Source organism: Leptidea sinapis, chromosome 29, assembly GCF_905404315.1.
Source record: "Leptidea sinapis chromosome 29, ilLepSina1.1, whole genome shotgun sequence".
NCBI classification, from domain to species: Eukaryota; Metazoa; Arthropoda; class Insecta; order Lepidoptera; family Pieridae; genus Leptidea; species Leptidea sinapis.
Window position 1 is genome coordinate 7,078,209 of NC_066293.1, and position 24,652 is coordinate 7,102,860.

At 42.2% G+C, this 24,652-nt stretch overlaps 3 protein-coding genes across 5 annotated transcripts in view; 2 read left to right on the top strand and 1 right to left on the bottom strand.

Moving 5' to 3' along the window:
* The window catches only part of LOC126973354 (uncharacterized), a 33,760-nt gene extending 10,176 nt beyond the window's left edge, over positions 1 to 23,584 (top strand). For 2 of the 3 annotated variants that reach the window (XM_050820584.1, XM_050820585.1), the window contains exons 2-3: positions 21,380 to 21,631; positions 22,663 to 23,584. In XM_050820584.1, the coding sequence (XP_050676541.1) occupies positions 21,387 to 21,631; positions 22,663 to 23,560 (1,143 nt within the window). In that variant the 5' untranslated portion in view covers positions 21,380 to 21,386 and the 3' untranslated portion in view covers positions 23,561 to 23,584. Of the gene's footprint in view, positions 1 to 20,912; positions 21,632 to 22,662 lie in introns of those variants that run through there. The other variant, XM_050820583.1, reaches the window with a different exon arrangement.
* On the top strand, positions 8,491 to 11,153 carry LOC126973355 (uncharacterized). Its single transcript, XM_050820586.1, has 2 exons — positions 8,491 to 8,904; positions 10,210 to 11,153. The coding sequence occupies exons 1-2, from the start codon at positions 8,609 to 8,611 to the stop codon at positions 11,096 to 11,098; spliced, it is 1,185 nt and encodes a 394-aa protein (XP_050676543.1). The 5' UTR covers positions 8,491 to 8,608; the 3' UTR covers positions 11,099 to 11,153.
* LOC126973366 (uncharacterized) lies at positions 8,892 to 11,574 on the bottom strand. Its single transcript, XM_050820600.1, has 2 exons — positions 11,159 to 11,574; positions 8,892 to 9,738 (listed from the first exon to the last, which is right to left on the bottom strand). Exons 1-2 carry the CDS (start codon positions 11,340 to 11,342, stop codon positions 8,996 to 8,998), a joined length of 927 nt encoding a protein of 308 aa, XP_050676557.1. The 5' UTR covers positions 11,343 to 11,574; the 3' UTR covers positions 8,892 to 8,995.
* Positions 23,585 to 24,652: the final 1,068 nt, after the last annotated feature.

The window sequence follows — 24,652 nt, forward strand, 5'->3', positions numbered from 1 at the left end:
TATCCTTTTGCCTTTCTCACCAATATGTTGGAGTTTTGTACCCAGATATATTTATACTTCGATTTTAATTCTGTTTTTCTTGCTGAATGTGAAAGTCTATTATGAGACCGTTAGGATTAGCTAATACGAACGCTTTCAGTCCAACAGGGTTTGGTTTTCCAGGACAGTATTGTTTTATTGCGCATGATCCTGTAAAAGGAATAATCATTTCATCAATGGATAACCGCTGTTCTTTCTCTTGACGTCTGCATCCTTCCCGGATCCGGTCTATTAATGGCCGCATTTTCCATAACTTATCATTTCTACGTGTATCGTCTATAACATCATTGTCAAATACTACTTTTATGGAATTTCTTAAAAGCGTGAACCTGTTTCGTGACATATTGTCAGCTATTATGGATACTCGCCATTTATGCTCCCAGTACATTCGAAGCCATGGATAGTTTAGTGAGGCCATTACAAATGTTATGCCTATGTTTACATATAACTCATTCTTGTCCAAATTCAGTGATCGGCCATGTAATGCAACTTGAGGTTTGGTTAGTACATAACACAATTTTTTCAATTATTTCATCATCCAAGTATTGTTGAAAAAATGAAATTTTGTCGAAATGTTGGTCCCAGTTTGGAATATAAGAGGGCTGTATAATTTCAGAATGCTCTACATAGAAAGACTTTGCTAACATTCGTTATTCCCTGTAGAATCGCTTGTAGGGAGTCGTGAAGTGGACAAATTTTGTCTGCCTCTGCCTCTGCCTCGACCTCTCCCGCGAGGCCGGCCACGAATATCTTGGTTAAAATTATTCATTTCTGATTCGTCGACATCATCATTGCTATCGCCAGTTTTCCGATTCCGAAGAACTTGTTGTATGAGGTTCTTCTCTTGGATTATATTCGGCATCATCTTCATCGCTGAGGTCTACGTCAGAGTCCTCTAAGTACCTAAGGATATCGTGCTCGTCTGAAAATAAAATACTTATATAATTTTAAGACTAAATGAGACTATCGCATTTCAGCACTACAAAAACGATATAAATTTAAATAGTTTTAGTTTGAAACAATGAAATGTTTTAATTTTATAAAATTATAACAAATTAAATTCGTATTGTAATAAATACTACAGTAACGTTACCTATCATTACGATTCAATGTGATCACATGATACCAAATAAAAAACAAATAAAAAATATAAGTGACATCCGTTGTCATCATCTGATCACAAAATAATATTCTCAAAATTTTACACATATGAAAGCTGTATTATTTACTAAATATTATTAAAAAACAATGCATTATAAATATGCAACTAAATTACAATTCAGTGCATTGTTTCGTTAAAGCGATTATATAGATAAATAAGGATTTAACTTACTTACATTGTTTCGCCTCGCCATTTTGACCACTTCACAAGTAATAATTCAATAACCGGTGATTGACTTTCGCACTCACCTGTCAAAATTGGGGCGTTTATGCAAGCCAGTGGCGTCTGAGCAAAAAAATCTAATGTCATGGCGCGATTTTGTTATTTTAAGCGGGATTTTCGAATATACCATAATATGCACATGGTATGTAAACAATAGACTTGTTCTTGCTACTATGTTATGGGTTAAATAGACCTAAATCCTTTAAGAGGTTGTTCTATCCATCATTCAATCCCTTTGAATTTTTTTTTAATAAAAATATTTATTTTTGTCTATAGTCCCCTCACTTTTGTGTTTTGTGTCTCTAATTTATTTATTTTTGCGTAGTAGATTAGTGTTTTATTATTATAAACACTGAAACTGCAAGTAACTGTAACAACTGAGCTGTAGTAGACGAATCTGAACCTGGCTGTCGGGGTTTGGGCATATTTGCAGGGGCCATAAGGGTCGGGGCTTCTGGCGGCTCAACTGCTGTTTGATTTGTATGCGTGGCGGCAATCCTTGCGCTTGTTGTGCGCGCCACTGTGCCGGCCTTCTTGTTTCGTGCCTCCTGTTTGAAGACGGGGCACGAAGAGTTGTTGGCCGGATGGGGGCCTCCGCAATTTGCGCATGTTGGAGGCTCTGAGAGTGAGCGCGGGCACTCCTTGGCAGTGTGTTCCTCGCCGCAGCGCACACATGCCAGATCTTTACCCCTGACATATTGAGTAGTTCGTCTACTTCGTAAATGCCAGGGGTGAGGCCGGGGGTTTTCTTCAAAATAACGAAGAAAATACACCCCGGTCGGCCTTTACTCGCCGGCAGTACTCCGGGCAGTACCCCAGCGAGCGCAGAGCCTCCTCGATCTCTACTGGTTCCGACATCACCGGCAGTCCCCTGACCGCTACTTTAAGAGTGCGGTCTGCCGGCAATGAGTAACTGAACCAGGAGATCTTTTCCACCTTTTCCAGGTCCGTCAGGTACCTCTGAATGAGGCGGTACTCACCCTCATCGCTGGGGGTGAACCTGATCCCTTTGCCGAAGGGTCGGGCGCTGGGCGGGCGGCCTAGCTTCTCCCTCAGGACCCGGAAGTGGTGCGTTCAGTTAGGCAGGTTTTCACATATAAGCGGAGGGAGCTTGTTCCGGGCGGCAGGCTTTGTCGCGGTCGCGGTCGTCGTCGCAGTCGGAGTCGCGGTTGCGGGGTTTGTACAATGCGAGGCGCGCGGGCCGCGGGTGTGGGGGGGCCTATGCGAGCCGCTGCTCTTTGCGCGTAAGTCACAGGCGGGGAGGACGGCCCCGCCTGAGGCTCGAGTCGCTGCAGTCGCGGGTCCCTTTTGGTGTAGGACGGTGGCGAAGGTACGTCACACCGTCTCTTGTTGGTAAATTCGTCCTCGCTATTTGAGTCGGGACGACGGCGGCGCGAAGCGGATGCGACTTCGGGCACCTGAGAAGCGCCGCGGGGCTCCAACGTTTTAATGGTTTCAAAAACCATTTCAACGCTGACCGCGGGCGCCTCTCTTAGGCGATTTGTCGCCTCTTTCACCTTGCCTAGAACAAACCCCTCGGCCGCCTCAAAGTTTAGAGACGCCGAGCCGAAAGCCGATTTCAGTAAGCTGAGAACGTTTTCCGTAACCAACATAATGTTGGCTTCGACGCTCACATGGGCTGGTACCGGGGAGTCGTCCAGGCAGAAGGTGTTCGGTGCCTCAATCGAATCGTCCGTCACTTGTATGGGCGATGGAGGTCGGCTGTAGGTGAATATAGTGGCGCTGGTCGCGATGATGGGCGTGGAGACCGGGGTAGGGACATAACCCACCTCCTTCCCATGGTCTTACCGACCTTTCGGTCATCAAGACCTAGGTACCGACCGAAACAGCGGGAGATGTACCGGATTTGAGGTCCGGCACATTTTCTTGACTCCCTACAAGTTCTCTTTTTTAATATGCGTCCCTAGATGGCCCTCTCCCCCTTTCTGGGGGCGGCCGACCACAGATACGGCTTCTTCGTCGCCGGGCTCTCCTTCTTCCTAATCTCCTCTTCTTCTCTTGATCTTCCTTTCTCTGTCTTCGTCACCGTCTTGGTTTACCCCTCCATCACTCTCCTGACACGGTACCAACTTGCGGCATATCTCATCAGCCTGGAAAAATTCTCCTCAGAGGATACCAAGTCTCCGTAATAAACTGGTCCTGGTCTTGTCCTCGTTAGATGGTCCAGCATTTCGCCTCTTGCTTCCTCGTACAAGCTACAATCCCACAGCACGTGGTCGCGGTTCTCGTCCGTCGCGCCACATGGACATGTGCCGTCCCCTTTTAGCCCCAGGTCCCTAAGCTTGCTGTTGAACTGCCCATGACCCGTCAACAGCTGCGACGTGTAATGGTCGGGATGTACCCACGACGCCAGGAGTCTTTCCCCGACACATGGGAAGAAGCGTCTGAGTTCGCCACCTCTCTCCTCGCGTTCCCAGCGCTCCTGCCACATGTTCACCACTTCGGAGTGGATGTCCTTCTTTAATGACGCGAGCTCCTTTTTAACCCTATCGCCCCTGGTCGCCTCGATCTTGCCCGCACGATAAACTTCCAGGTCTGCCCGAAGTACCCCTGCTAAAACTGGCAGTGCGGCCGTGCTCGTGGAGCGGTACGCCTTGGTGAGCAGCACCAACGACGTTCGTTGAGTCCTGAGCAACCGACTCGACACCACATGCAAAAATGCCCTGTGATACCAGGTGCTCGCCGCGTAAGTCAAGGTTGCCACGAATGTCCCTCTATACAAGAGCTTAAGTGCCTTGTATCGTATGCCCCAAGAGGTTGAAGATACCCTAGCCATTTTGCCGAAACACTTCGCGGCTCGCTCCCCGATATCCAAGGCGTGCTCTGCAAATGATCCCTTATCATCAGTTGTGATGCCTAGTATTTTTACATTATCGACCGCTGTGACAGATTGCCCGTTCATTCTGATGACCGGAGGTCGCCTGAGAGTTCCCTTTAAAGTTATAGACTTCGTTTTCCTAGGAGAAAAACTCAGCCGGTTTCTGACCCCCCATTCTGTGATTTTCTCAAGCGCCACCCGGGCATTGGCCTCGATATCCGCCCTGGAGTTCGCCTCTATAAGGAGCGTCACGTCATCCGCATACGCTACCATTCCCACCCCTGTTGGCATGCTCGTTTCCAAAAGGTCGTTCAACAACACGTTCCATAAAGTCGGGCCGAGCACGAGCCCTGTGGACACCCCATAGTAGAGGTTTTCCACACTGCATCGGCTCCAACGAACATACCTACTCGTCGGTTGACGAAGTAGGAGCACAGACAACGGTATATGTTGGGTGGGCAGCCTCCCTGCTTGTACTTAAGCAGTACCATTGGCCACCACGCGTTGTCGAAAGCCCCAGATATATCCAACGTGATCGCGTGTACGTACTTGTGTGTGCTGGTGTTCACTGTTAATTGAATAGCGTTCAGTGCCGTTATCGTGGACCTCCCTTTCATAAATCCATGTTGACGGGTTGACATGCGACTGTACAGACCCGGAGTACATTCGCATATCAACTGCTCAAGCACCTTACCCAGTACTGGCAAGAGGGTGATAGGTCTATACGCCTTTGGGTCAGTCGCCTTCCCATCACCCTTTGGCAGTACTATCAAACGGCCTTCCTTCCATACATCGGGAAACACGCCCTCTTCTATACACTTACCGTACATTACAGTCATCTCGCTCGCGGCCACCTTCCACGCTGCTTTTACTATCCGAGCGGTGATCCCATCTGTACCCGGCGCCTTGTTCGGTAGGCTCCGGATAATTTGGCCGATCTGTTCCCTGGTGGGAGGGCCCACCGTTCGACCACTGGGCACGCAAGCTGCCGCCAGGCGCACCTGTACATGATAGTCGGAGTCAGCCGCCCTGTCGTCGTCCGGACACATCACTGCCAGTATCCCTCCCATAGCGCTGCGGATGTCAACAGCGTAGCCTTGCGCAAGCTTCAACCCATTAATGACGTTCGCGGGCGGGCGCACCCTGCCGGTAGCGGCCCGGTACGCCATGCCCCACGGATCGTCATTCCCACTGTCGGCTAATTTCGAGAAGTGGTTGGTCTCCGCTTCCCGCATAGACTTCCTATATATCGTACGTGCTCGATGGAAGCGTCCTTTGCAGATTTCTTCTGCCAGTCCGCCCGCACGCCGAGACTGCTGCCATTCCCGACGCAACCGGTTGTGCTCCCTACGAAGGTGATCAAGTTTTCTTGACCACCATTCATGACCCCGCACCCGATTTTTCCCATTGTCTACACCTAGACACTCCCCAGCTGTACGATCGAGCGTCGAGACGAACTGCTTGCACAGTTCTTGTGCTGGCTTTCGGTAGTCCAGCCTACCTACACGCCACGAGAGTGTTGTACAAAACCGATCCCAGTCCACACTTCGATCCCGGTACCTCGTTGGCTCTCTCCCTGGCTCTAGCTCTCCCTGGTGCCGTGCGGCTGATGGGTCGTCCTTTGCGATGGAGAACGTTATGAGCTGGTGGTCGCTTGTGCTCTCTTCTTCCCTGACTTTCCAGTGTGTTAATGGGACCCCTCTGGTCGTTATTGTGACGTCGATGTTGGAGGAACCGTTAATCGTCTTGAAAGTATCCGGTTCCCCCGCCTTATTGTGCACGAGGAGCCCCCTCGAGAGTATAAAGCTCTCCATCGCTGTCCTCCTCCTGGATATCTCTGCGCCTCTTCCCTCGAACTGCTCACGGCGACTGTGCCAGAGCGGCGAGTGGGTATTGGTATCGGCCCCGATGACAACTTGTTTTCCCCGGAGGACTTCCAGTACGCGGTCCAAGTGGTGAATGTGGATGTCAATGTTCTCGCTATACTGGAAGTACGCCGATACCACGTAGATGTCGCCGCCGTCCCCCCGGAAGTGTGCTACTAGACAGTGCGATGTTGAAAGTTCCGGCAGGATCAATCCCGCTATCCTGGTGCTGTTTAGGTAGATACCTGCCTTCCCTTCGTCCGTGCACTGCAGCAGCCCCTGCAGCTGGGACCTCCCATATTGTTCTTGAACAAGAACGATATTGAGACCCAGCCTGTGGGCGATTTCCGGAAGTTCCGCCGTCGCCGTTGCCGCTCCCTGGAGATTTATCTGCCCGACGTTCACATATCTGTGGTTAGCAGCCATAGTTGGTTCGTTCGGCTGCCCTCTTCTGCGCCGCTATTCTGGCCGGACAAGTAAGCGCTGCGGTCCTGTGGTCGTCGCCTAACTTCCCTGCTTTGACACAGGTGGCGCACCTCTCCTTCTTCGACTTGCACTCCTTATGGCCATGCCCGACGTCACCGCACTTACTGCAAGTCTCCTCTGCTTTGCAGTGCTTTATGGAGTGCCCATACCACTGGCATTTTGCACAGCAGGTGATGTCCAGGAAGTCCCTCACTAAATATCGTTCCCAGTCGATGTAGACTCTCTCCCTGGACATTAAACGATCCCTCCACTTAGCACTGCATGCCAGCACTACAGTGGTGCAGGAGCCCCCCTTTGTCTTCTTATAGAAGGCCACCTCGGGAAAGCCTTCCTTGGGGTCCACATCGTTGAAATTCTGGGTGCGGAGCGCGCCCAGCAAATCTTCTCCGTCCTTCACATGCCCGCTCACGTTCAAAATTGCAACAAGCGGCGTCTTCTGGCCCGTCTCCTGCACCTTCAAGTTCGCCGGCATGGCCTTTCTGATTTTTTCTATATCCTCTCTATTCCTTGTCTGGAGGACAACTCCTGCATTCCCCACTTTGCGCAGACGTGCCACCTGCAGCCCCATGGTATGTGGGTTAATTGCCTCCTTTAGAACAGCCTTGGTCTCCTCGGCTGTTTAAATGGAGCTGTCCTCCGATGGGTACACCGCTATTGAGGTACCCATACTCACTGGTTTTGGCTGTGTTGCTGTCCTCCCTGTTCGCAGCATGGTCGCGTACGTCTCCCTTTCCATTACGACCGGGGCCCCCGCTTCTCCGCGGAAGGCCTTGGACTGCTCCGACGCTTTTAACAATCTGCCCGCGAGAGTGGCGACCACCGCCGTGAGGCGCTGAACCTGGGTTCCAATTAGCCCCAGGTCCGACTTGTTAAGCTTATTTGTTGGGCCCGTTGCCGCCGACATTATGTTGCTCCCTGCCGTATTTGCCAGCTCAATAAGCTCCTCGATGTCTTGCTCCCTCATTGATTTTGGTTCCGCCTCCTTCTCCTTTTCTCCTCTCGGTAATTCTCTCCTGGAGCTGCTAGCTACCGGCTCCAACCGGCGTCGGATTGCCTCCTGCAGCTCCTCAGGTGACTGTAGCGGGCGCTTCTCCGCACCCTGGCTCACCTCAGCCACGCTGCTAAATCCTCCTGGAGGTGTCCTAGCCAAGGATTTCCTTGGCGTGAAGAGCGCTAACGCCTCAAGCTCCTCCAGCTCCTTCCGCTTCTCCTCAACCGCCTCCCGAAGGAGGCGCTCGGAGTCGTCCATACTTGCACGTCAAAACAAATACGCAAGCACAATAAAATACACGCAAGAACAAATAAAAAAGCAAAAAGAATCCTATAGCTACACTGAGTCCTGTCTCTTCCCTAACACTAACTAACTAAAGGCTAAATAACTACCTAATACCTAACACTAAATAATTCTTATAAGCTATCTAAATAATGTGAAGTCAATAAAGTATAATAAAAACACAAAGGAATATCAAATAAACAAAGTCATTAGCTAATTACTGCAAAAAATGGTTCAACAAAAGAAATAACGTAAACAAAGTAATTAGCTAATTAGTGTCATAAATCACTGATAAAAATACGCACCTGTGGCTCCACCCACACTGCTTACAGTGGCGGACGTCGCGCACAAGCTCCACCCACACAACGCGATTGGTCGAGAACACAACGAATCACAGAAACTTGGGCGGCGACTAACGCAGAGAGCACAAAACACGTCCGCTCGCTACGAGAGCCGACGACGAAGTAGCCGGAGACCTGGGGTAGTCGAGCGTGAGCGCGATCGTTCGGCGCGCGACGCGGATGGAGCGCGGCCTTTGAAGGGCGCGCTGGGAGCGGCGGTGGATGACGCGGACGCGGGCGCGGCAGGCGCGCGGAACCCGGCGGGCGCTGACATAAAGCTAAGTTCATATGGCCGCGCGGCACCGCGCGCCGACGCGCGATGTGAGAGTTCACATGACAGGGTATATACGAGCGCCAGTCTGGCATTAACATTGATATACAATGGACGTGGAGGAGGCAATTTGCTTGTGGATTTTATATAGAAGACTGAGACGTCGCAGAAGACGACAAAGGCGATACTGGGTGCATCCAATATTAAGTGACAGACTTTCTTCAAGCCTGTTTGTCACCTTATACCCTAAGTTGAGGTTACATGAAGAAATTTTTTTTAATTATTTCCGTATGTCAGTTGCAACCTTTGATTTTTTATACGATTTCATTGAAAATGATTTAAAATCCAGTGAAAATGCTGTAAGATATTGCATATCACCAAAAGAAAAACTCATTGTAACATTGCGGTAAGTTAACTGTTTATTAATCATAATCACAGTAAAAATTATAAAAAATAAGAAATTATGAGCGAGGCTTCTTGGCAAATTAACTTTTAGTTTAATTGAACAGATCTAATTCTTGAGAATCTTCGTATGACGGGTCACAAGTAACATCACCCGGGGGTGATGTTGCTTGCGATGAACTTGTGGGAGGTGAAGTGTATGAACTAGTTGTATAGCCATATTGTGTTGATTCTCTATCAGAGTACTGCATTGGGTTGCTATATTGAGAACTTTGAAATGAAGCATGATAGTTTCTGGGTGGTCGTTGTGAGCTATATGAAGTAGACGGGTAGTTAAAATCTTCAAGTGGCTGTGCTCGTGTAGCTTGGTATCGTTCTAATAAATTATAAATTTCAATTTTCAGTTTTAAACGCCGGTTTTCAGGAACTTTTTTTATTTCCCTAACCAATGAAAGACAAAATAATTTATCTTCATCGTCATCTTTCTTTTCTGCTGCATTATTATTTCGAGTATTTATGCTTTGTTGTAAAAGATTTGCAAAATGTTCATCGGCAGGGTGAAGTTTGAATTTTTTCCGGGGCACATTTTCTGTTGAAGCTTGAACGCCGCTGCTGTTAACTGCACTATCCAAATCAGGATTCTCTGTAACTTCCGCAACATCAAGGCTGTTGTCAGTTTTTCGTTTCTGGACAACTTGTTTAAGAAATGACAATCTTTGGAAATACGAAAATGAAGATGGTGTTGATGCTGAGGAACCAGACTTCAAATGTTTTGTTTTCTTAAGTTCTTTTACATAGGCATCTCGTAAATTTTTCCATTTTTTTTGCAAAATCGATCCTAGAAAGTAAATAATTAATTATTAGTTTTCATTGCAAAACTATTGAAAAATGTTGTACGATACGGGTGCATAAAGAGTCCTTATGACCTACTCGTACTTTATGCAAATTGTACTTTGTGCACTTTAGGCTCACGTGCCACACTGTAAACACTCGCTATGAATGTGTTTTCTTTGTAGCACTTATTCAGTAAAGATTTCCTTAAAAGAAATAGACATAGACATAGAATTAGGAATAGGAATAGGAGTAGGAATAGGAGTAAGTAGGGGTAGGAATAGGTATGGGAATAGGAATTTGACGAGGAATAGGAGTAGGAATAGAAATGGAATATTTATCGTGGCACGTGAGCATATGCACTTTATGCTCGCGTGCCACACTGTAAACACTCGCTATGCTTGTGTTTTCACTGTAGCACTTATTCGGTAAAGATCTACTTTATGCACGTGTATCTTAAATAACTATTATGTTACAGGTACCTAGCAACTGGTTCTTCATTTGCAGAGTTACAATATGGTTATAAAATTGGCAAGTCTACGATATCGGGTATAATTAAGCAAGTGTGCCAAGTTTTTTGGAGAAATTTAAAAACTTTGGTCATGAGTCCACCAACAAAAGAAATCTGGACACAAATATCTATACAATTTGAAAATAAAGCATATTTTCCAAATTGTGTTGGAGCGTTGGACGGCAAACACGTTCGTTTAATACAGCCACCAGAATCAGGATCAATGTATTACAATTATAAACACTTTTTCTCATTAGTTTTAATGGCTTTATGTGATGCTAACTATTGCTTCATATGGATAGACGTTGGAGCTTACGGAAAAGACAGTGATTCGGGTGTTTTCAAGGAAACGTCATTATTCAAAAAACTCTCAGAAAATTCGTTGAACTTACCAGAGCCTAGATCTATCACAAATAATGAGAGCGATGCATTTAAACTACCATACGTAATTGTAGCTGACGAGGCTTTCGCTATGACTAAAAATTTGATGAGACCCTATGGTGGTAAAATGTTGTCAAAAGAAAAAAAAATATTTAACTACCGCCTTTCTTTAGCACGAAGGTATGTCGAATGTACATTTGGCATAATGTGTAACAAGTGGCGTATCTTACACCGGCCAATAGACGTGAAGATAGATTTTGCTGTTGATATCGTCAAAGCTATTTGTGTTTTACATAACTTGGTAAGGATGAGAGATGGTATAAATCAGGATGATATGATCAATCCAGCGCCATTACCTAATGTGAATCCAACTAACAGTGGACGAGCAATCCATGAAGTAGATAATATTCGAACTAAATTCACAAATTATTTTGTTACTGAAGGTAAATTAGATTGGCAAGATAAAATGGTGTAATAGGTGATGATTTTATAAAACTTATTTTAAATAAATAAAACTAATTAAAAAACAACTTACCCAAATTTTTCTTTTTTTCTTCGGAATCATCATTTTTGCAAAAAATTAAAACTAGTTCTTCCCAAGACCTTCTTTTTAATATTTTATTTGAATAATCCTTAGAGTTAAGATTCCAAATCGCATCTCTTTTTTCGATTTCGTCGATAAGCAAATCGATAGGCACAATGTCATCTTCGGTACTCATTGCATCGATCTATGTGTCTTTCCGTCTCAAGGCGCGCGGATCAACTGAACAGGTCGATACAGGTTTGAAATACTTGGGCCGCGCGGCAGCGCGCGGTTCTAGATCTTGCGCGCGGGTCAGAGCGCGCCGCGCGTTGGCGTGCGGTACCGCGCGGTAATGTAGACGATAATTATCGTTTATATTGATCTTGTGCCGCGCGGTTCGTAGTTCCGCGCGGTACCGCGCGGCCATATGAACTTAGCCTAATAGTCGCGCTGTTCGCGGTCGCGGTCACGGGCGCTAGCGGAGCGCGGGGCGCTAGCGGAGCGCTTGCGGCGGGCGTTTTGTGGCCCTCAGGAGGGCCTTTTGGGTGTTTCTCCATGATTGCGGGTGTTTATTCGCGCAGCATCGGGCTGGGGAGCTCACGGCACTGTCCTAAGCCGGCCACAAGTTCCCCCCAAGCCACTTTTCACCGGGGGATCCCGCTGGTGGGAAGCCGGTTACTCGGCGGAATGAGAGTAGTTGCAAACTGGCTGGACTCAACGGATCCGGAGGTTCCCCGCAGTAGTTTTACAACTACCGGCGTTCTTGTTACGTTCTTCACTTACGAAGAATGTACCCAAGAACTACTAGCGTGCAGAGCACATAAAAATATTTGATGGACACGAGTATTCTTCGGTGAGCGATGCCAATCCTTGTTCGGGTTTCAAAGTCTCTATTACTCAATTCTTGAGTCATCACAACCTTATATGGATGCATCTTCAGATCTCGATGGAGAATTCTGCGAACGCTGCGGTCCGACAAGTGTAGGGCCGTAACGTGTTTTCGCGCTGAGCGCCGTGGTGACTGCTGAATTGAATCTCTCACCAACGCGACATTTTCAGGCCCTGTTGCAGTAACAGGACAGCCAGGAGATTTTCTTTTTAACACAGAACTTGTTTCTCTAAAATTCTGTGTTCATGTGTAAATCGTTTTTTTTATCAGGAACAGGGTCATGCCGACCAAGCGCAACGTGAACGCGAAACGATCGCTGCGTAGCTATCGGCGAACCGCCATTTTTAATGAACTCTTCAACAACGAATGCACGATGCGCACCCGATGGCTAGCACTGACAATGGCACGTACACAGCAGTCGAATAACACTACCCTCACCACTCTGCACCATTCCCACTCGTAGCAGCGTAGCTTTAAAATCGGGGAGTTCTTTCTGCCGCACCCTGTATATTTTCATGTGGTAATGTTATCTCGCACACTCTGCGCCTTAAGCTATCATAAGCTTTATTAAAAGCTTCTTGTGTTCGAAAGCCTCTCTTTTTGAAGCGCGGGTCTAAAATTGTGCTCTCTGAGTACAGTGATTGTTTTTCTAGGTTGAAGAATCTGGCACGAATTTGCCTCTCTTACACTGCAGGAAAATACTTTACCTCCTGGTCCTGTGTTTCTTCAATTATTTTTATAATGTGTCTCGACAGCAACTGTACAAAAATCAAGACTTAGAGAGAGAGAGAGAGCGAGAGATATTTTCCACTGCTCAGCTGAGTAGCTGCTCGTTTGTGATCTCATAAAATGGCTCTAAAATTGGTATGATTTTCTCTACAACGTCCCATTCTTGTGGTTGCAGTGACAAATCATTCATCGACAATTTCTCTTTGGCGTCTATAAAATGCGCCGTGACCGTATCATCTGTGCTTAAGCATACAGTTTGCGCTTCTGATAATTTTTTCTCAATACTATCGAATATTATAATAGTTTTTAGGTAATGATGTCAACAAAGTTTTTCTAGTTGGAAGTTGGTAACCGGGGCAATTGGACACCATTTCAATTAATTTCTTAACCCTTAAATGCATGAGTTTTTATTTTTTTAAACAAAAAATGTTATCGTGTAGACATTTGCGACTATTTAATAGGAAAAATAAAATAAAACACCAAAAGCGAGAAAAAAAGTACTCTTTTTGAAAAGAACTATATGTTGCCATTCGGCAACATCATGCGTTAAATGAAAACTAATTTATACTGAGTGAAAAGCAGCAAAACAATTTCTATCTTTTGTGTGACAAAGAGCGACGTGAAATTTTGTGCACTCAATACGTGAGAATCCTTTGCAAGCAGGGAGCCTGCATCTATTTTTTTTCGCATCTTTTTTCGTTGTGGTATATGGTGGTGTACGCCATCTGTCCTTATATCTTTTATAGGTACAGGATTTAGTGGTTTCTGACGTGGTTTCTTCTCTTCCAATTCTCTTTCGTACTTTATAGTTACATAAAGCCTCTGCCAAATCTGCTCTGAATTCTCCCAATGTCATCTTTTTCTTTTGATTCCCAGCCTTAATTTTTTTTTGTAAAACCCACGAATTTATTATCGCCATATCAACCAAATGATAAAAGAGACGAATGTACCATTTTTTGCTCTTGATTCGGATTCTGTGTCTTCCCACGAAGCTGACCATAAGGTCTACGCCCCCCATATGGGCGTTATAGTCCTTGATAATTTTTGGACAGGGTATAATAATTTCTTTCTTCTGTTTCTTATCGTACCGTTTGACTGTCTCGGCCGGTTCCGCTCCAACGTAAGTATCTACTTAGATGGCAGTTTGGCAGATGCCAATGTAACCATTTTATTGTCTTTCCATGTAGTAACAGATATGTCTACACCTTCATAATCTGCCACGTACTCTTCATAAGATCCCCGAGGCACCGAATCTTTCATAAACTCTTTCGGTGTTGGGAGTTTACAATCCGAGCCGATTCCTTTTAATAGTACCCAAAGCATAAATACCCTGACTATGAAGATAGTACAGTAAAGGAACTGAGGTGTAAAAGTGGTAGAAATAAATTTACTTGTCTAGCGACTAAACGGCACAATCTTACGACAGTATTTTCTACCACTCCCAAATCTGGTTCTCCTGGGGCTTGAACAATATCTTCCTTGCCAGAGTAAATTTCAAAATTATACGCATACCCAAACAGAGAGCATAACACGTATAACTTGAAACCCCACTTGTGTGGCTTGTTTGGAAGATACTGTTTCATATTTTTCAAAATGCCCCACTTTGGTAGCACACATTTGTTCATCTAAGGAGAGCCTTTGCTCAATTGGCATTGCACTTACGAACGTTGAGTTTAGATGATCAATCAATGGTCTTATTTTGTGGAGACGATCATGTTGAGGATGGTTTACAGGTTTGTGCTCTAAGTTGTTGTTAAAATGAATTACAGATCTTATTTTTTCAAACCTGTTTACCGTCATGGTGTTCATGATTGGAGCGAAGCCATATTTTCCCCAGTATGATCTGACACTAGGATAGTAAAACACCGTCATGAAAATGATGATTCCGATAAATTGACGTATTTCTGTAGTATTTACAGGAGAACAAGTAACACCCTGTTGAATAATATACAGGGTGTCCCAAAACTCAACGATAACCTGGTACCGGGCGAGAGGCCAAGGTATACCAGTTATGAAAAAAATAAGAAAAAAATGTCACTTAGTCAAGCGATGACAGACATTTTTCGAAAATGTTAAAAATTTGACACCCTTTGTCGCATTTTTAAGTACTGTAATCGCAATTTTCACAATTTTACAGCGATTTTTTTAATAATGTTATCTCAAATAACAGTGCTATTAATGGTAACCACAAATGAAAGTAATAATCATTGTTAAATAAGTAAAATAAATTAAATTTTGACGATTTATGGTTTATAAAATTTATGTCAGTCAACTTTGACACTCTACGTTGGAAAAAATGTACTACACTACCTATGGCAAGTTTTTTAAAAGATAGCCCATTTAGTCTAGATTTCAAAATAGTACAACACTTGCCACTTTTCTTGCCAATAAAACTGCTATTTCGTATTTTTTGCGAAAGGAACTCATGGAAAATTTAATCAAAATAAAACGGTAAATTATCGTAACACTTTATTATCCTCCTAAAATTAAAGCAGATGCTCAAATTGTTTCCCTCCAGCACGAATACAAGCTCTGCATCGTCTCAGAAATGACCTGTTCACCAGTCTTGCAAATCTCCTCGCATTGATTTCTTCTGATGCTGCATCAATTTTTTGGCGCAATTCTGTTACATTTTGAATTGGTTTTGAGTAGACCTTTTCTTTTATGCATCCCCAGTAAAAAAAATCTACTGGATTCAGGTCTGGGGACCGAGGGGGCCATGAAATTGGTCCAAGGCGTCCGATCCATTTACCGGGATATAATTCGTTTAAATATTCTCTTACAGGCCGGGCATAATGTGCTGGGCAACCATCTTGTTGATACCACATTTCTCTGTAGATGCTGAGTGGTACATCTTCTAGCAATGTCGGCAAATCATTTTGAAGAAAATGCAAGTAGGTGGCGCCATCTAAATTTTCAGTGAATTCAAATGGTCCAATTATTTGACCATTTAATATTCCTGTCCACATGTTGACTTTAAATTGGTATTGGGATCGATCCTCACGCATCAAATGCGGGTTTTCCGTATGCCAACTATAAAGGTTATGTAAGTTTAAATAACCATCTCTTTTAAATGGCGATTCGTCAGTCCACAAAACTTTATTTAGAAAATCCGGATCTTCACGAATTTTCGCTAACATGGTTCTGCAGAAATCAACTCTGGGTGCGTGATCACGTGGTAACAAGCTCTGCACACGTTGCACATGGTAAGGATGAAAATCGTATCGTTTTAAAATTCGATGTGCGGTACTCTTCGCCACACCCGTTGCAATTTCAATCGCACGTACTGAGGTACTGGGGTCATTTTCAACATCATTCAATACTTCAGCGTCGTAGTTTCCTTGAGGTCTCCCACCAGATGTACGAGCACAGGGCAATCTTCCTTCCGAGTATGATGCGTGCACATTTTGGAAGACACGATAATCTGGGTGCCGCTCCACATTCGGGTACCTCTCCCGATACAGTCGAGCTGCCGCAGAGGCATTACAATGGCACTCACCGTAGATAAGATGCATATTTGCATATTCTTGCGGTGTGTACAAATGCGGCATGTTGTTCACACACAGTTTGCACAGTCCAAAAAACAAAGCCAGAGTCGTCAAGTACGGATAGAGTATCAAGTCCAGGGTAACACAAGCCAAAGTCGATGGTACGAAAGTAACACGATTACGAGAGATGCGCAGTAAACGAAGAAACGATGCGTACTAAATGTTATTGTTTAAATTTTATCATGAACGACTGATGAGTCGTTGTGAGTGAGACGGATAGTGACGTCTCGTTTTGACAATACCATAACTACTATCCATTTCTTTTTATCACTTTTGTTCAATACAAACAATGGAGACTTCGAATATTTCAAACAAAATAATATCAGGTATTTTTTTTACTGAGGGATGCCTACGCATAGGACGGTCAGTCGGTCGATTATCAGTTTTATCGCTTAAAACAGTGGATCTGTCACTGTCAGGTCTATGATTAGTCTCATCGTCACGAACTCTGTGAATTGTCAGTTCCTTATTGTCAATTTGTATAATCTATTATAAACTTTTATTCAATTCAATTCAAGTAAGTTAGTAAGTAACATTAGATACACTATTAATCTTATACAAATCATTAATCAATTATTCTATATTTTAACAATACAAATTTTTACAAATTTAATACGAACAGCTGAAAAATACAAAGATAAAAATAAAACATAATATTATAGCTGTGAAGACGTTATATGAATGTTATCACAAGAAATAGGCGTAAGACGAAGGTAATTGTAGTTTTACATAAGTAGTGTATGGTTTTGTCAACAGCAGTATTTGTAGGTTTGTTTTTTCCGGTATATACGAGGAACTTCTAGAGATAGATCTCTTATTAACAACTTTGTCCTGTAAAGTCTGGTTGTCGACAAAATTAAGCATTGGTTTTTTTTTTTTTTTGCAATAAAAATTAACAATAAATTTATGTTCCATCACATATGACAATTGCAACATTATCACCTCCTAACAGTCCATTAGAAATGGTTAGGTTGTGTTCCAAAAACTCTTTACGAGTTATGTGATTCACCCCTAGGTGTCTTGGCACATTTTGTCCATCAAACCTTAAAATATTAGCCGTTGTACTTTTGATAGTGTGACAATCCTTTCATTTGCCTTAAACTCTTCTGTGCAGTTGGAAGATTCGTGTTACTTCCTCAATCAACATATTTTATTTCTCCTTTGTGAGATGTATTCAGTATTGAAATACTTATTATCCATATTCTTGATATCAAACTCAGCTGACTGAATGTGTTAACAAACGAAAACTCATGTTATATTTGTTTTACAGTAAATATTTCTATACTATTGTCTGATGTGAACAATGTATAGTTTTTCTTTTCTGGATATCTCACAAAATTATTATGGCACTTGCTTGCAGATGTGCTTAAAAACATCTACATTTTATCAGCTTTCCAACGAGGTATAACACTCTAGGGTATTTATTAACCTCAAAGGTGAAACTTAGTTTCTAAGGCTACATGGCAGTCAGAATAAGTAGCGCTTATTTAATCTAATTAATTTGACTCAAGTTCAGCATCATCATTTCAGCCTACTGGCTTCCACTACTGAACATAGGCCTCCCTCGGCTAGGTACAACCTTCATGCATCCATCGATGTCCCGCTATCCTGACCTAGAAGATCATTCAGTTTTTATAGCATTTTTTTTCGTTCAGATCGTCGATCGTACAAATAATGACCGTACGCCAACGATTAGTTGAGCGTAAGTGACTAGTTACTGGCTTTTGTTTGGAAAATAACGTAATCGGTGCGTTGTTAACGCTAGTTCGCATACAAAGTCACTCACGCTCAACTCATAGTTTGCGTACAGATCGTCGGTGATTGTAGTAAGCTAAATGAAACAATAAATCAGTTCAAAATAACATTTATTCAACTAATGTTTTTGAAGTTCATGTTCTACGTGTCCGCCTCAATTTCGCACACATTTTCTCATTCTTTCACGTAGTCCACTTTTCACTACACCAGTGGTTAATGATCTTCTTATGTCGTTAGCAGCATTAATTATCCTTTCTTTGAGAACTTCCACTGACGATATGGGGTTGGGCTCACTGCAAACGAGGCTCTTCATGTGCCCCCATACATAAAAATCCATGGGGATCAGGTCGGGACATCTGGCTGGCCAGGGTGAAGGCCCACCTCGTCCAATCCATTTGTTAGGATAGTTGTGTCCAACCATTCCCTAACGCTTCTTCTGAAATGAGCAGGGCAGCCATCATGTTGAAACCACATGTCCCGCAGTAATTGTAATGGGAGATCATCTAGTGTGTCACCTAAGTCACCTCTTAAGAAATTTTCATAAGTTTTACCATTCAGATTGTCTGGAAGAAAGTAATCAAGCCCAATCAAATGGTTGGACGTGATGCCCATCCACACATTTACACTAAATCGTCGTTGTGACCCCTTTACTCTTTTCTTATTTGGATTGCCTAGTTCTTTAGGAGCCCAATAGTTTGCGTTATGGTAATTAGTAATCCCGTCCTTATCGAATTTGGATTCATCTGTCCACAATATTAATTTTAGGAAATTCGGGTCCTCGATATCTGCATTCAGCATGAATCTGCAGAAGTTCTAGAACTTTAATGTATGACCAATAAATAATAACATTTTTTTTAAATTATACAACAAAGAAATTATAATATTTATAAAAATGTATGCAAAAGAAAATTTATAACCAATCAATAAGTACAATTATTTTAAAAATTTATATAGTTTTGAAATGTATAGAGGAATTTGATCCGCTTACGCCCCGCCTCTTTTACTCAGCTACTCATTTACGTCATCGATCACAAATGCCCTTCTAGATCCTTCAATCATTACTACTACATTCATGCTTCTACGTTGCCCGGGAATCGTCTATCACTATATAGGGGCAATGGGCTGATGTCACTAGATCAGCCCATTGCCCCAAATACTTGGGAACAGTGGGACGATTGCTATATTGTTCAATATTTAGCCTTGCGTATTTATTTGATTCTGACGCTTTGAGACCCATAACGTCCACGTCCCAAATCCTCAAAAATATCTCTGTAGGGTCATCAGATATAAATGCTGGCCAAGGTTGACGTAAGTAAGTCTCTTGTTGGCCGGTAAGACTATTGATGTCTTCCGCCCACTGAAATACTTCACCTACGTCAACAGGTTCATGCCCCCCCAACACATTCAAATCCTTTGGCACTACCACCGACTCATCCATCACACATTAGTCTGGAATAAAATCATCCACATCAAATTCATGCTTTATTTCAAGACCTTCCGTTCTAGCAATTACTTCGTGACGCAAGCGGTGGGTTATTGCCCTCGTCGGCATTTGAGTTGCCTCCTCAGTGTCCTCGTCGGACTGGTCTGCATCCGACTCCTTCGCTGCCCGAATCTGCTAGTAGCAGGACAATATCATCGTCCTGCAGCAGCGAACGACGAGCCTCCAAAATGCGCCGGACCTGAGCCGTTGAGGGCGAACTAGCCGCCACTCCAGATGTCTGAAACAAAAAAAAAGTTAGAATACAATACAATAGAATACAATACAAATTTAATACGAACAGCTGAAAAATACAAAGATAAAAATAAAACATAATATTATAGCTGTGAAGACGTTATATGAATGTTATCACAAGAAATAGGCGTAAGACGAAGGTAATTGTAGTTTTACATAAGTAGTGTATGGTTTTGTCAACAGCAGTATTTGTAGGTTTGTTTTTTCCGGTATATACGAGGAACTTCTAGAGATAGATCTCTTATTAACAACTTTGTCCTGTAAAGTCTGGTAGTCGACAAAATTAAGCATTGGTTTTGTTTATTTTTGCAATAAAAATTAACAATAAATTTATGTTCCATCACATATGACAATTGCAACATTATCACCTCCTAACAGTCCATTAGAAATGGTTAGGTTGTGTTCCAAAAACTCTTTATGAGTTATGTGATTCACCCCTAGGTGTCTTGGCACATTTTGTCCATCAAACCTTCCAATGTTAGCCGTTGTACTTTTGATAGTGTGACAATCCTTTCATTTGCCTTAAACTCTTCTGTGCAGTTGGAAGATCCGTGTTACTTCCTCAATCAACATATTTTATTTCTCCTTTGTAAGATGTATTCAGTATTGAAATACTTATTATCCATATTCTTGATATCAAACTCAGCTGACTGAATGTGTTAACAAACGAAAACTCATGTTATATTTGTTTTACAGTAAATATTTCTATACTATTGTCTGATGTGAACAATGTATAGTTTTTCTTTTCTGGATATCTCACAAAATTATTATGGCACTTGCTTGCGCTTAAAAACATCTGCATTTTATCAGCTATCCAACGAGGTATAACACTCTAGGGTATTTATTAACCTCAAAGGTGAAACTTAGTTTCTAAGGCTACATGGCAGTCAGAATAAGTAGCGCTTATTTAATCTAATTAATTTGACTCAAGTTCAGCATCATCATTTCAGCCTACTGGCTTCCACTACTGAACATAGGCCTCCCTCGGCTAGGTACAACCTTCATGCATCCATCGATGTCCCGCTATCCTGACCTAGAAGATCATTCAGTTTTTATAGCATTTTTTTTCGTTCAGATCGTCGATCGTACAAATAATGACCGTACGCCAACGATTAGTTAACCACGTGTCCCGCAGTAATTGTAATGGGAGATCATCTAGTGTGTCACCTAAGTCACCTCTTAAGAAATTTTCATAAGTTTTACCATTCAGATTGTCTGGAAGAAAGTAATCAAGCCCAATCAAATGGTTGGACATGATGCCCATCCACACATTTACACTAAATCGTCGTTGTGTTCCCTTTAGGGCGCGTTCCCACTATGTCGTAACGACTAATTTATCGTTCGACGACTGTCGTCTCTACCTGTTCCCATTATAACGATTGTTTGTCGTCAACATTTTTTATCGTTTAGCGACTGTCGTATCTAGCTGTTCCCATTGGATCGCTCAGATCGCTCGCATCATCAGCAAGCTACAAATCTAGTCGCCTCTGCGTTCGCTTGGTGATTACTAGTGCGTTTACTCTCCTGAGTTCAATGGACGAAGATGAAATTTTAATAATGTATTTCTTTTTGAAAAGAAGGAAAATGAAGCAAGCAATGAAAAGAAAGTACTGGGTACATCCAATGTTAATGAAAAGAATTCCATTAGGATTATGTCAGAGTTATATAGAAGAATTAAAAAGTGATGATGGAAAGTTTTATGAGTATTTAAGAATGACTGTCACCACCTTTGATAGCCTACTGGTACGACTTGCAGACAATCTTAGAAGAGAAAACACACATTTCAGAAATTGTATAAGTGCCGAAGAAAGACTAGTGATAACTTTAAGGTAAGTAAATAAAATGAAAATTCTTTATTAATTTATACATTTATTTATTTAGAGATTTATTTTAGAGTTACACGTTTTATAAGTAAAGACATCTTTAAATTATATATTGTCAAAATTAAAAGAATCTTGTGTGCTATCAGACAAATTAGTATAGACTGAATTTGGTGATGAAGCCGGTTCCATAACTTGATTGCTAGTCGAAGTTGATGCACCTGGATCTTGTGTAAAATATCCTGTCGGTTGTGATAAATGGTTTTGATAGTCACCATAGTTTGCATAAGTATCATATAAATTATTACGAAGGCGTTTCTTTTTAATTTTTTCAATCAGTTGCATAATACCCGTTTGGAATTCAAAATTTTCATCATTGTCGAATGATGCCAAAGATGGTAAAATTCCTTTAATAAAGGACACATGTGGGTGTTCTTGATTATTTAATTTATAATCTAGAAATTGTGACATTTTATCATCTAATGTGTCAGTCTTAGTTTTCTTTTGAGTAGAAGGTGCTGCATCACTTAATGTATCAGATATAGAATTATTAGGCTCATTAGATGAATCAGAGGTCATACGGGGCTCAGTAACTTTTAATAAAAAAGACAGCTGATTCTTATAAACATACGGCCTAGTAGTTTTTGCGCCTGCACCAGATCGCTTTTTTTCTTTTTCATTTTTCAGGGATCTCATAAATGCATCTCGAATATGTGTCCACTTTGTAGATATCTGTGTAGCTGTAAAAGTAAAATAGACTTAAAATTAAAATTTGTTTGTGTATAGATTTAACATTATATGTATTAACATATAATCAGTCTAATACGTAGCCAAATTATTGTTCATGCAAACATCTGCACGTTTTTAGAGTTTAAAAAACTATACTAAGATCGAGTTTTTCCACTAGTATCCCCGGATGTTTCCGTGAACAAGTAAGGGACTACGTATTAGACTGATTATATGTTTATACATAATTATAATGTTAGGGCATTGGTCCTCGAATATAAGCGTATTATAATAGCTGTTGTATTTATTTACAGATATTTGGCGTCGGGATGTTCGTTTAAACAACTGCATTATAATTTTAGAGTGGGAATGTCAACCATCAGCAAAATAATCAAAGAAACGTGTTCTGTTATTTGGAGCGTATTAAGTGCAGAATATTTAAAGTTGCCCAATACCGAAGAAGAATGGAAAGCGATCGCTGAAGCTTTTAAAACGAAAGCAAATTTTCCTCATTGCCTCGGTGCGCTGGACGGCAAGCACATAAGGATTACAAAGCCAATAAATAGTGGTTCTATGTTTTTTAACTATAAGGATTATTTTTCTTTTATTTTATTTGCAATTGTTGATTCAGAATACCGTTTCATTTACGTTAGTATTGGTTCATACGGAAAAGAGTGTGATTCATCTATCCTAAAACAATCCAATTTTTGGAAGAAACTAAATGATGGTACTTTAAATATACCAAGACCCACGCCATTACACGAAAATATGCAAGAAGAAATACCATATGTATTTGTTGGAGACGAAGCCTTTACATTGTCACAAAATTTATTGCGACCTTATGGCGGTACTCATTTAGACAATAAGACAAAGATATTTAATTACCGTCTAAGCCGCGCGAGAAGATATGTTGAATGCACTTTTGGTATCTTATCCAATAAATGGAGGATCTTGCATAGACCATTGGATGTATGTGCAGAAACAGCTATTGAAGTTGTAAAGGCTTGTACGGTATTACATAATTTTTTAATAAAAAAAGACGCTATATACTTGGAGAATACCCCAACCGTTATGCCCCTGCTAAACATGCCTGCAACACAGCTGCGTCCAAACGAAGGTGGTGGAAACGCAGTGCGCTTACAATTTTCCGACTATTTTGTATCTGAAATAGGCTCCGTACCTTGGCAAAACATTACAGCACACGTATCATAATAAATAAAAAGTTTCAGAAACTTACCGAAATCTTTTCTTTCCTTTTCCTCCAACTTGTCAAAATTAGGTTCAAAAACGCAACAAATTTCTCTCCACGCGGCTAAAGGTTTGAACCTTTGTCTTTATAAATGTCTAAAGTTTTGTCCCAAAGGACAGCCCTTTGTTCCACAAGTGGAATTAAAACTTCCGGTGTTATATTATTAGCCATTGTTATACGTCCACCATGCGCAGGAGTCTGACAAGTTCTAACACGCACAAAGTAAACCAAGTACAGACGCGAGGGGCGCGCGGGTGCGAGAGGGAAGGGAAAACACGTGGTCTACATAGAGTTGCCGTCCACGATTTTTTTATCGTTTTACGACTGTCGTGCTTGCCGTTCCCACTGTCACGACAAAGTGTCGTCACTGCAAAAACTGTCGTAGACGACAGTAAATTGTGTCGTTTTAAATGTGAACACCTCCATTTAAACAAATAAGCCACGACACTTAAAACTACACGATTATCTGTCGTCACGACACGGTGGGAACGCGCCCTTACTCTTTTCTTATTTGGATTGCCTAGTTCTTTAGGAGCCCAATAGTTTGCGTTATGGTAATTAGTAATCCCGTCCTTATCGAATTTGGATTCATCTGTCCACAATATTAATTTTAGGAAATTCGGGTCCTCGATATCTGCATTCAGCATGAATCTGCAGAAGTTCTAGAACTTTAATGTATGACCAATAAATAATAACATTTTTTTTAAATTATACAACAAAGAAATTATAATATTTATAAAAATGTATGCAAAAGAAAATTTATAACCAATCAATAAGTACAATTATTTTAAAAATTTATATAGTTTTGAAATGTATAGAGGAATTTGATCCGCTTACGCCCCGCCTCTTTTACTCAGCTACTCATTTACGTCATCGATCACAAATGCCCTTCTAGATCCTTCAATCATTACTACTACATTCATGCTTCTACGTTGCCCGGGAATCGTCTATCACTATATAGGGGCAATGGGCTGATGTCACTAGATCAGCCCATTGCCCCAAATACTTGGGAACAGTGGGACGATTGCTATATTGTTCAATATTTAGCCTTGCGT